General features: G+C 51.7%; 1 protein-coding gene across 1 annotated transcript in view; it reads left to right on the top strand.

Annotated features, from left to right (window-relative positions):
• The window catches only part of COL5A3 (collagen type V alpha 3 chain), a 35617-nt gene that overhangs the window by 5623 nt on the left and 17603 nt on the right, over positions 1-12391 (top strand). The window contains exons 6-31 of the mRNA XM_006905898.2: positions 107-259; positions 2408-2521; positions 2627-2773; positions 4084-4131; positions 4204-4245; positions 4560-4622; positions 5171-5245; positions 5326-5409; positions 5595-5651; positions 5739-5792; positions 5938-5991; positions 6567-6620; positions 6704-6757; positions 6947-7000; positions 7366-7410; positions 7518-7571; positions 7753-7797; positions 7955-8008; positions 8143-8187; positions 9113-9166; positions 9269-9313; positions 9458-9511; positions 10854-10898; positions 11007-11060; positions 11189-11296; positions 11733-11786. Of these exons, the coding sequence (XP_006905960.1) occupies positions 107-259; positions 2408-2521; positions 2627-2773; positions 4084-4131; positions 4204-4245; positions 4560-4622; positions 5171-5245; positions 5326-5409; positions 5595-5651; positions 5739-5792; positions 5938-5991; positions 6567-6620; positions 6704-6757; positions 6947-7000; positions 7366-7410; positions 7518-7571; positions 7753-7797; positions 7955-8008; positions 8143-8187; positions 9113-9166; positions 9269-9313; positions 9458-9511; positions 10854-10898; positions 11007-11060; positions 11189-11296; positions 11733-11786 (1710 nt within the window). The remainder of the gene's footprint in view (positions 1-106; positions 260-2407; positions 2522-2626; positions 2774-4083; positions 4132-4203; positions 4246-4559; positions 4623-5170; positions 5246-5325; positions 5410-5594; positions 5652-5738; positions 5793-5937; positions 5992-6566; positions 6621-6703; positions 6758-6946; positions 7001-7365; positions 7411-7517; positions 7572-7752; positions 7798-7954; positions 8009-8142; positions 8188-9112; positions 9167-9268; positions 9314-9457; positions 9512-10853; positions 10899-11006; positions 11061-11188; positions 11297-11732; positions 11787-12391) is intronic.

Below are 12391 nucleotides of genomic sequence, written 5' to 3' on the forward strand. Positions count from 1 at the left end.
TTTAAAACTCGGGAACAATGGACCATGTGCCAGCTTGGTCCCAGGTGACATGAGTGATGGGGCCTCCACTGAGGGGCTCTGGACTTGATTGAGCTCCTCTTCCCAGGTCCCCCAGGTTGAGCCAGTAACCTCTCCCCCTCGACGGAAGGGGAAGGGAAAAGGGAAGAAAAAAGGGCGAGGCCGTAAGGGGAAAGGCAGGAAGAAGAAGAAGAAGGAGACTTCAACCCTAGTTCCATCTTTCGGCTCCCTGGAGAACCAGGTAAGGGACCTGTGGGCTCTCACCTGTGCTCTTTGACTGCCTGACTTCTGGCCTCTGATCCCCACTGACCACTGGCACCTCGTCCAAGGGCTCTGCTAACAGTATTCAATCCCTAACCTTGGACTTCCCTTAGCTGACTGATGACTGGGGCATGGGGAGGGAGTCTGGTCCTGTCTTATGAGCTCTTCTGTCTCTTTCCTCTAACCTCTAGTTCTGGGGGGCTGGAGGGAGGGGGCACACCCAAGTGAGAACCTTATTATTAGAGGGCTCTTGATGAGAGTGACTAAGGGCGGCAGGGTGAATGATGGGCTCATTAGTTAGTGGGTCATTGGTCGGAGTTGACTGGTTGGGGTCATTGCTGAGGGTTATTTATTGGGGAGTCATTAATGGGAACTGGGGGCACTATTTGGCCTCCCTGAAACAGATTGCTATTTGGGGAGTCGCTGTAGGGAGATATTGATTGACCTCAATATTTGGGGGCTTCCTACTTGGGGGTCATTGTCGGAGAACATTGATGGAGGCCACTGTTGGTGTTATTGGTGTCACTAGTTTAGGGTTAATGAGGGGGAGTCATTACTCAAGGAGGTCATTCTTGGCGGATCATTGATTGGAGGCACTAGTTGGAGGAGTGACTTTTGGGGGCTCATGGATGAGATCATTGGTTTGGGAGTCCCCATGGGTTATTATTTGGGAAGTCATTGATGGGTCATTTGTTAGTGGAATCACTGTGTGGTAATGGGGGGGGTCATTGTTTGGGGAGGACAAGTTGGGTTCACTTATGGGTATTCATTGTTGGAGGATCACTGATTGGGAGGAATAACTGATTAGGGGTCAATGATGAAACTTATTAGTTGGGAGGGTTACTAGTTAGTGCTTATTGTGGGGGTATCACTGGTTGGAGCTGTTGGTTGGGGAGGTCACTGGATAGGAGAGTAACTGGTTGGAGTCACTGACAGGGGGAATTAATTGGGGGACCACTGATGGGTCACTGGTTATAGGAGTAATCGGTGGGCGGGCCAGTGATGTGGGTTATTTGTTGGGGGTCAGTGGTTAGGTTTCTTAGCAGAGGTCATTAGTCAGGGGTCGTTGATGGGGATCATTGGTTGGTGGGTCACGGTTGCCCTATATCTGCTGTCAGTATCAGCTCTTTCTGAGCTTGTTATTTCAGGCCCAGAGCAGGGACATCAGGAGGAGCCTAACCCTCCCAACCCCTTCCTCAGCCTCAGCTCCTCACCTGGACACCCACTGCCTTGCCATGCTCTTGACCCAGTTCCTCTGCAGCTATCCAGGCCAGGAGGAGCTACCACTCCCTCTCTTACTGTGGCCTGGCTGGCTGCCCACTGAGTTCTGCTTTGGAGAGGACATGTGGGATAGGCTTCCGGGAGTCTGGCCCTACGTGCTGGACCTTGAACCTGACCGCTGGGCTCTGGAACCAGCCCCACTTTGCCTTCTAGGCCTCCCAGACCTGGCCCAGCCCCCCACTCCCGCCCCATGTGAGGGCTCCCCCTGCTGGGGGTCTTGGTCCAGTCAGCACACCTTTGCCTCCAGGGCCAGCCCCCTCTCCCCTCCCCGCTTCCCTGTCACCAGCACCGCCACTGCCACTGCCACCGCTGCCCCCGTTTCGTCTCCTAGGACTGCGTCCCAGGCTTAAGGATACCTGCTGTCATCACACGTCGCTTAACGCATTTTTACACGGGGTACCACATTTTTAGCCTTATAGCAGATAAGAATTAAAGTTCTCCGATGAGACTAATTTGAAAGCTGATCATAAGAGACAAAGTATAGTTTTCTAACATCCATAAGAATGCTCTACATAAAAGAGAGTGTTTGACTTTTGGAAATCCCAGGAGAGGGACTCTTATAATAGACTTTACACTGCCTCAATTTAAGCAGACATATAAAATGGAAAATGATATTTAAAGGGACATAAAGATATTAATTAAAATGGACTTACTGAAATGCCAAGGATATGATGAGTTCTGAAAATTGAATTAAAGAGCCTTCTGATGTTTTTTGGGAGTCTTCCTATGTCCCCTTCCTCAGACTGGGTGCCGGGGGCTGGGCAGGGCTATCTCCTCTCCTCCTTTGCCTCCCTTTCTTCTTGATTGGCCTGACCCTAGGCCTGATATTCCCTTGTCCCTCCTCCAGACTTCCACTGACATCCCCAAGGCAGAGACACCAGCTCCAACTCTGCCTCCGACTCCCACATCCTTGGTCATCGCCACCACTGTGACTGTGGCCCACAATGTCACCATCCTAGAGGTCAGTAGGAAGTGGATGGGGCTGGAAGGGAAGGTCCCTGGGCAGGGGTGGAGGCAGACAATGAAAAGGTCAGGGGCGAACTTCAACCTGTCTTGATGTCCTCAGGGGGAGCTGGATCCTGGCAATGGAACTGAACTGGGGACCCTGGAGACTGAGTTAGCTGGAGAGAATGAGGAAGGAGGTGGCCCCACCATGGGCCCTGGCTTCCGGGCAGCAGAACAGTCATCGCGGGCTAAGTTCCAGATCTTTCCTGTGAGTCTGGGTGGCTGGGTTAGGTGTAAGGGGCAGGACTCCTGCCAGGAGCCACACGCAGCCACACTCTCTCTCGCCTTCTTTGTACCCTGCCTGGAATGCCTTCCCACCACCCCAGTGCAGTTAACAAATATTTATTGACAGGCACTGTGCTAATGTGACAGGCATTGTGCTAACAGAAGACTCTGTGGGTAGGGTGATTCATTCAACTTTTAGTCTAAGCGTGATGAGATGCCACTGGAGAAGGAACAGGATCTGATTTGGAGTTTTCTACTCTTTTTGGCTGCTGAACAGCGTATGGGCTGTAGGGGGAGCCAGAGGGGCAGCAGGGAAACTGGTAGTCTCTGCAACAGAGGGTGGTGACCAGGAGGAGGGCAGTGGAGGTGGGGATAGAGAAAAGTGGACAGATTTGGGCCATGCTACATTTTAGTCTTGCTTCTGGAGGTGGAGAAAGATGCAAGGATGACTGGGTAGATGCATGATGGGACCATCCAGTAAGATGGGGAAGCCTGAGGGAGGAGCAGGTGGAAAATGTCAAGGATCTCATTTTGGATGTGTTAAATTGGCAACCCCTGGTTGGCATCCAAATGGAGATGTCAAGTGGTTGATTGGTTAGAAAATTCTGGAGTTCAAGGGAGGTTTAGGCAGGAGATGAAGACTTGGGACTCACCAACGGAAAGATGCTGTCTTTAGCCAAGGAATTATATGAAATTGCCTAGGAAAATAATGTAGACAGAAAAGGGGTTCAGGTTCTAGCCTTGGTGTTGGGCCGGGGAGGAGGTGAAGAGCTCTAACTTACCCTGAATGTCTGTTATGTGCCAAGCATTATTTTAACTTATTCCTATTATCATGGGATTTGTACAATCATTATTCACCCACCGACTTTGCAGGGAAAGCTATAGAAGTTGAATAAGTTGTCCAACATCGCTCAGCTAGTGAGAGGCAGCCCCAGCATTAGGACCCCATTCATCATGGCCAGGCTGCAACTGGAAGCTGAGTTGCTCAGAAATATTCATTGAAGAAAGGACAGCAGAGGCAGCTCAGAGGGTGGATTCTTGTGTACGTGCATGCGTGTGTGTGTGTGTGTGTGTGTGTGTGTGAGAGAGAGAGAGAGACAGAGACAGAGACAGAGACAGAGACAGAGACAGAGACAGAGAGACAGAGGGAGAGTCAGAGAGAGAGAGAGAGAGAGAGAGAGAGAGAGAGAGAGAGAGAGAGACAGAGAGACAGAGAGACAGAGAGACACTCCCCAGGAGTTCTGTGTCTGAGTTTCAGGGCTCACATCTGTTTTCTCTCCACCCCCATGCTAGGGCTCTGGAGAAAAGGGAGCAAAAGGAGAACCTGCAGTGATTGAACAGGTGAGGGGCCTGGGATTGGGAGGAAGTGGTGGAACCTGGGCTAGAATGGGGTCACACTCATTTCTCCCTCAGGGACAGCAATTTGAGGGACCTCCTGGAGCCCCAGGACCTCGAGTGAGTCACATCTGCATTCTTCACTTCCTCTTTCTCTCCAGTTGGAGTATTTGAGCCCCTGGGGTGAGGAGTTGAGATGTAATATTGCCAGGTCATTTGAAGACTATTGGACATTCGAGGCTCAGAGGATAAATCAAAATAGGGATTGGGGTATAAAGGGGGTAGATGTGGGTTAGTATATTATTAGGGGGCCAGGAATGGCTCAGTGGTGGGGTAGGGAGGTCGGCATGGGGTCGGGGTCAGGTAATGGGTCGGGAGTCAGCCTGGTTCAAACTTTGCATTTCTCATGACCTCTGTTCTTCTGTCCTCAACAGGGGATAGTTGGCCCCTCAGGCCCTCCTGGACCCCCAGGATTCCCTGGGGACCCTGGTCTACGGGTAAGAGACTTCCCCAGGGTATATCCTTCTGGGGGAGTGAGGTTTCAGGCTGTGGAGCTGAGGCTGAGAGCATGAATGTCTGAACATGGGTCCGAGAGGCTGGGACTGTGGACACCATGCTGGAGCCAGCACTGAATCCTGCCGTTCCCCTCTCTCCTCATCTGTGAATTGCCACTCTCGCTCCTCTTCTGTCTCCGGGGTCCTGTCTCCTGCTTTTCTCCCTCTGTCTGTCTCTGTCTCTGAGTGTTGTTCATCCCTGTTTTTCTCCCTATGTCTCTGTGTCTCTGTTTCTTTGTCTCTTTTCTGTCTGTCTCTGCCACGTTTTATGATCCTCCCTCCCCGCTCTCTCTGTCTTTCTCTTGTCTGCGCTCTGTCTTTCTGTCTCTCCCCCTCCTCCATCTTTCCGTCTGTCTGTCTCTCTCTCCTCTTTGTCTCTCCCTGCCTCCCTCTCTCCATTTCTCTGCCTCCACCCCTCTCTGTTTCGCTCCCCTTTCTTCCTCTGTCTCTCTCTGTCCCCTCTTGCTTCTCTGTGTCTCTCCCACTCCCAGGGCCCTGCTGGCCTTCCAGGAATCCCTGGCATAGATGGGATCCGGGGCCTGCCAGGCACTGTGATCATGATGCCGGTAAGAGGCAGACAGGGCGGCACAGCCTTGGGGGGTGGAGCCTCTCCTTGGGGCTCCCCTTACTACCAGTTGCTCCCTAGTTCCAGTTTGCAGGCAGCTCACTCAAAGGACCTGCAGTCTCCTTCCAACAGGCCCAGGCCCAGGCGATACTGCAGCAGGCTCAGGTGTGTGGACAACGATCAGGGACTAACAGCGGGTGGTGGGAGGACCGAGAGAATGGCAGAGATGGGGGATAATAGAGGGTTAGTTGGGAGACAGGTAGACCTTTCTCTTCTGAAGATGCCCTTGGTAGGGAGTGTGGGGGGGTCTTGCTGGAGACCTGAGGCTCTGTTTCCCTCTGTCTTTCCAGCTCTCTATGAAAGGTCCCCCTGGCCCAGTGGGGCTCACTGGACGCCCAGGCCCCGTGGTGAGTAAGGAGGCTGCATGGAGGAGGGAGATACATCAGTGGAGGGGGAACATACTCTAATGGCATTACCTCTTCTCTTCTTCCAAGGGTCTCCCTGGGTATCCAGGTCTGAAAGGAGAGATGGGAGAAATGGGGCCACAGGTGAGACTGGCGGGATTAGGACAGGATTGCATGAAGGGTCTTTCTCCAGGGAAAATGACAAAGGGGCTGGGGGTGTGTTGGCACTTATTGCCCTTCTTAGAGAATGATTTAAAACAAGTTCTTCCCCCTTTCCATTCTCTTTTAGGGTCCCCGAGGCCTTCAGGGACCTCTTGGGCCCCCTGGCCGAGAGGGCAAGATGGTGAGTGACTCCTAGGTCCTCAGGTCATCCTTTATCCATTGTTCAACACTCAACATGAACCTGGCTTTGTGACCCCAGAGTCTGCTGCTGTCATTGGTGGGACAGGAGCAGAGGACAGAGAATGGCAGCTCCACCGAATGTGTGACAAAAGAGTCTGGCCAGGGCACAGAGTCAAGGGGAACTTGCCTGAGGGAATGGGGCTTGAACTGAGGTCCAAGGTAGAACCAGGTAAACAGGAGAGGAAGAACATTCCAAGAGGAAGGAACAGCATGTGCAAAAGAGAAGTCTGACACGTGGGAGAAATGACGAAGAAGAGAGTTCTGGATGGTTTTAAGTGCTGAGAGAAACATACAGCAGGGCAGTTAATGGAGACTGAAGAAGGGGGTTCTTAATGTTTTGTGATGATGGTAACTTGGACTAGAGAAAGGGCAATGGTTCTAAAAAAGAATGGGTAGGTTTGAGATATACTTGGAAGGTTAAATGAACACAAAAGAAGCCCCCAGCACAAGGCTCTGCACGAAGAAGATACTCAATAAAAGGTAGTAGGTATCTTGAAGATGTCGCTTCCCCCACAGGGCCGCTCTGGAGCGGATGGGGCTCGGGGCCTCCCAGGGGACACAGGACCCAAGGTAGGTGATGGGACCAGGACTGGGATTTGGAGGGACCAGTGAGGGTCAAGGACTCAAGGCTCAGCTGGTGTCTCTTTGTGCAGGGCGATCGGGGCTTCGATGGCCTGCCAGGGTTGCCTGGTGAGAAGGGCCAAAGGGTGAGTGTGTGAGGCCTCCCCACCGCCTGATATTCATGATCCCCCTGCAATCCCAGTGTTCGAGCCTCCTTCCCTGTGTCTGAGTCCTCCCTCACCCTTTAAGCCCCGTGTCCTTTCCGGGGGTGGGGGTGGGGGGCTGGTCTCCACACCAATCTTTCCACTCTGGACTCCCTCTGTTTCCTACTCCAGGGTGACTTTGGCCATGTGGGACAACCTGGTCCTCCAGGGGAAGACGGTGAGAAGGTAGGTTTGGAAGAGAGTTAGGAGATGAGATGGTTTAGAAGCTAGAAGGCCAGAATGAGAGTCAGGGGGGAGCAGAGCATTCGAGGGGCAGATGAGGGGTGAGGCTCTGTACTGGAGGGCCAGGAGGCCCCGGTGAGGCTCCAAGAGACAGGCTAGGAGCTGGGAGCTAGCACAGGTGATAGGATGTGAGACTTGGGATGGCAGGTTTGGGGTCAGGGGCCTGAATTGAATCACTTGTGCTCAGTCGGCTTGACCCTGCCCCATTCTCTGACTCTGGGATCCCCTGGAAGGGGCTGCCAGATGAGAGAAAGTGGTTCTCTGAAGGTCATACCTGCCCCCTCCCCAATGATGACGCTTTCCCACAGGGAGCAGAGGGACCTCCAGGGCCCACTGGCCAGGCTGGGGAGCCGGTGAGTATCAGGAACACCTGGACCCCTTCACTGGTGCAGGGGCCAGAAGCCAGGTCTCATGGGGCCTTAGAGAGGGATGCCGGAATAACGCCCCTACTTCCTCGCAGGGTCCGCGAGGACTGATAGGCCCTAGAGGCTCCCCCGGCCCCCTGGGCCTCCCGGTGAGAATGTCGCTGTCTCTCCGCCTCGCTGCCTGTCTTCTCGCCTTTCGCCTCTGCATGTCCACTCCCGTTGCCTGGTTTCTCCTCTGCCCACTTGCCTTTCCACCTGTACCTTGCAGTGTCTCAGACGCAGGCTCCTGTGAATGTGTCTGCCCCCGTCTCACAGCCTCTCCTTTCCCAGGGCGTAGTTGGAATTGATGGTGCTCCAGGTGCCAAAGGAAATGTGGTATGTGTTCTGCCCTCTGACCCCTCATGCTTTCTGACCCTCTGAACCCATGACTGTCCCTACCCTTGTCTACTCCCATGACACCCCATTTCAGCTTCACTGACACTTTGAAACCATGGTCCCCTCCAGCTTCATGGGAACCCCACTTTCTCCCCAGGGTCCTCCAGGAGAACCAGGCCCTCCAGGACAGCAGGGAAATCCTGGGTCCCAGGTTTGAGCTCCCTTTCCCAATAACGTGGGGCGGTGATGGTCAGCCTAAGCCAGAGACCACTCCCACTGTCCCCAGCCACAGCACTCATCACCCCACCACCCCTTTCTCATGCCTTTTTTTTTTTTTGTCCCCAGGGACTCCCTGGCCCCCAGGGACCCATTGGCACTCCTGGGGAGAAGGTGAGTGACAGTTCTATGTGCCCACTCCCCAATGTCTTCTTGTTGCTTTCAATTCTCTCTGCAGGAAAAGCTTCCCTTCCCTTTTGTTAGCCCTGGATAACAAATGATAAATCACAACATTCCCTAAATAACCTCAGTGTTACAAAGTGTCATTGTTGGGGGAGGTAGGTTGGGAGAAATTGAAAGCCACCAAAGCTAGATCCCATCAGGGGATATTGTCAGGATACAGAGCAATCCTCAGAAGCCAGTCATAGAAAGTATTACCAAGACCCGTGGGTCAGGGAAAGCCTTTTCTCTGGGGTCCTATAGTGTCAGCTTTGTTCTGCTGCATGTTTTCATCTCCCCTGGCAGACAGGCTTCCTTCTGCACATATCTTAGTCTGTCCTTACCCGAACTTTCATTTCCACATGATCTTGTGCTGCTTTGTCACCATTTCAGCCCCAGTTCCTCATGACCTTATAGTTTCTTTACCCAAATCCATCTGATCATAGTTTTTATCAGGCGATTTTCACGAGAGAATCTGACTGGGTCAGTGGGGCCCGCCTCTGGACCTGCAAACTCTTTGCAGGACATAGCCTCATGCCCGCCAAAGCCCATCCTTCTTCAGATGAAACTGTGGGTGGGAGGTACTTTTAAAGAAAGGACTGTGGCTGGGGAGCCCTCACCCCAACACGTCTCTCACACTGTCTTTACATTCCTTTTCTCAATCCTCCCAGAGGCGGAGGGTTTCTGAGGCTCAGAGAGGGGAGGGGGTTTGGCCAGGGTCACACAGCAAGTCCGGGCAGGCTTAAGGAAAGATTTCCTAGCTCATGGGATCTGCTTGTTCTGTAACTGTGATGTTGTTGCACATCTGAATAGGGCTATTCCTGGTGGAATGCCAGGCTCTGAGACCCTCCATCTCCTTCTCCCGTTCATTATGTTTCAGGGTCCTCCTGGAAAGCCAGGAATTCCAGGCCTCACAGGAGCTGATGGCCCTCTGGTGAGAACTGGGAGCTGGAAGGGGGAGGAAAAAGAACAGGGAGGCTCGGGAATTTGGATGGTAAATGTAGGTCTCTGACAACTTAGAATGTTTTTCCCCCAGGGTCACCCAGGCCATGAGGGCCCCACAGGAGAGAAAGGGGCCCAGGTGAGTGATCTGGAGAGAGGCTGGGTAGAGGATGAGGGTTGATAGGCAAGGCCAGGAGTCTGAGACTAATGGGGAGAGAGATGAGGGCACTGAGAACACAGAAGGGAAAAGGACAGTATGGCACTAACCGTATCTTCATCTCAGGGTCCACCAGGGTCAGCAGGCCCTCTGGGCTATCCTGGACCTCGGGGCGTGAAGGTAGGTAATATTTGGGGCTTGCAAGTGGGGGTGAATCGTCAGCATTGGCTGAGGGGAACCAGCTCCGTCAGAAATGTCTGCATGAATGATGAGAGGAATCAGTCTGCCAGGCAAGGTGTAGTGGGAGCAGGGATTGGGTCCGAGTGGCAATATATGTGTGTGTTACTTGGGAGCTGAACAGCCAAAGGACAGCATTACAGTGGAGTCATTGCCTTGTAGTTGGAAACAGTTAAGCCCATTTGAGGCTGAACCCATTTCACTGGAAGCACATATGCCACATCCAAGTCCAGGTCATCACATTGTAGTTAGCAGACTACAATGAACATAGTTATGTTCAAGCCTAGAGCCACACGATCTCTAAGCACAGCAATGTGGAGACAAGCTGAGAGCCACACTGTGGCTAAATAGTGGTGTGCTGTTGACCAATGGTAGGGACGTCGGAATTCACATCTATGTGGTAGCTGAGTCCAGGTACACAAATAGTACACATTACCTGTGACCTAAGAACAGAATTTGATGGTAGCCAAGAGCCAACTCTTCACATTTTTGTGTTTTGTAGGCAAGCTCAGTTATACTGTAACCAGGGAGAAGGCTACATTGCAGCTGGCCAGAGTCCTGGGGGTGACCTAACTCAGAGTTACATTGTAGCCAGGCACCGTTATATAATTGAAGCCTTTGTTATAGCTGAGTCTAGTTACAGAGTAGCCAGCGCCAGAAAATAATTGTTGCCCAGGTCAGTTACATTGTGGTCAAGTGAATTGTCATGCTATTGTCAAAATACATAGTTAGATAGTATCCCAGTTTAACTGTAGTTTTTGAGCTCAGTTACATTGTAGCCAAGTGCAGCTATTTTTGGGGCCTAAGCCCAGAGTTTGGTATGAGCAGCATCTGGGCTTGCACTGAGCAATCTTGCTATAGCCAAGCACAGACTGGCTTTGTTGCCAGGCACAGAGTCACATTGTAGCCAGCACAATGAGGAACATTCCTTTGCCTTTAGAGTAAGGCTGGGGCCTGGAATGTTCATTCCTCTTCTCCTGCCAGAAGGAACTGTGGACACAGTGTCCCGGGAGATGGGAATTAATTACTTGGAAATTTGGCCTTCCTTGCACATCCTCATACAGATGACCTTGGGAGGCTGCCAGTGAAGAAGGAACAGGGGAAAGGCAGCTTCTTGCACATGAAATTAGCAGGCTTTGGGGAAAGATAATTTCCTCTGAGGCTGCCCCCAACCTGCTCCAGTTTAACGTCCTCTTGGGACAGTTCTGTCTGTTTGGGGGCAGAGGACCGAGTTTGGGGCCCTTCTTAAGCTGGGAAGGAACTGAGAGCTTTTACTATTTTTCAGGGTACCTCTGGCAACCGGGGTCTTCAGGGGGAGAAAGGCGAGAAGGTGAGAAGGGAGAGGATTCCTTGGTTGGGGGAAGCCCAAATATGGGGTTCTGCCTGTGTCTCTTCCATGAAACCCTGACCTCTGGCCTGTGTACTCTCTTCCATTCAGGGAGAGGATGGCTTCCCAGGCTTCAAGGGTGATGGGGGGCTTAAAGGTGATCGGGTAAGATGATCTCCAGCTGAGGGGTCTGGTGGGTCCGGGGGACTTGAGGAAGACAGGGAGGGGGTGAGCTAGGGCTAAGACGGGAGTGACAAAGGAACTGATATCAGGGCCTCTCCTTTCTATTCCAGGGGCACCCCGGACCTCCAGGTCCCCGGGGAGAGGATGGTCCTGAAGGGCTGAAAGGGCAGGAGGGGCTGGCTGGCGAGGAGGGGCCCCCAGGCTCAGCTGGAGAGAAGGTGAATGGTCCTTGGTTGCCCCCTCTAGTCTACCCTCTAGCTTCTTATCCTGTGGTCAAGGTGTTCCCCTACCCTTTGCCTTCTGCCCTCTGCTCTTTTATCTCCAACCTCTGAAGGCTGCTTATCCTGCATGTCGTCTCCTTTAATTCTTCATCCCAACATTAAAGAGCAATTCCATGCAGATTATCTGATTTTTATCTCCATAACTGTCACATACAACAAGCATTTAACCCTCCATTTTACAGATAAGGAAACTGAGATTTGGCTTTTTTGAATGAGCTGCCCAAAGACAGGCCCTTAGCAGGCAGGAGCCATATTTGCCTGAATCTCACCCCGTTGCCTCTTCCACTATGTCCCAGCCATCCTGCCCTTGCCTCTCTGATCTCCAGGTTGCCATTTCTGATCTTCTGATCTTTGTTCCATAATCTTTCTACAGGGCAAGCTTGGGGTGCCAGGTCTCCCAGGTTACCCAGGACGTCCAGGCCCTAAGGTAAGAAGCGAGGGGGCCAAACACGGGCAAGGGCAGGGTTCAGAGACTGATTAACATCTGGTGATCAGGATTGTGGTCTGGGGGGTGATCTATCCACCCCATGGGTCATTGATAAACAGCATAAGATATGTGCTTTGGTGACTCTTGAGCTCAAATACTCATCCCTTAGCTGCTATGTGACTCTGGGCAAGTCATTTGAGCCCATTTTTTTCAGTTGCACAATGGAGATACCAGCAGTATCTATTTCATCCATTTGATTCTAATAATGATGAATTTTATGATAATAAAATTATAAGATCCTTCTTATTTGGCATTATTGAAATCGATTCAAAGTCAGTAAGAGTGAGAATCATAAAAATACGTCTTACAGGTCTTGAATTAGTTATAACTGGCAATAAAATGTACTTATATAAAAATGTACATTGTTTGCCAATGTTTTGATGGATGAGGCTACTGATTAGGCATGTCTTTCTGCCAAAGCTACACCCATATTACATCACTGATGATTTATAGTTTTTGTTTATATAAAGTGGAGCAGAAACTTAAAGACACTTGGGAAGAAATCTTAGTGAAAATCCTCCCAGAGTTTCATGATTTTGCCCTCT

Source organism: Pteropus alecto, unplaced genomic scaffold (assembly GCF_000325575.1).
Source record: "Pteropus alecto unplaced genomic scaffold, ASM32557v1 scaffold761, whole genome shotgun sequence".
In the NCBI taxonomy this organism is placed as follows: Eukaryota; Metazoa; Chordata; class Mammalia; order Chiroptera; family Pteropodidae; genus Pteropus; species Pteropus alecto.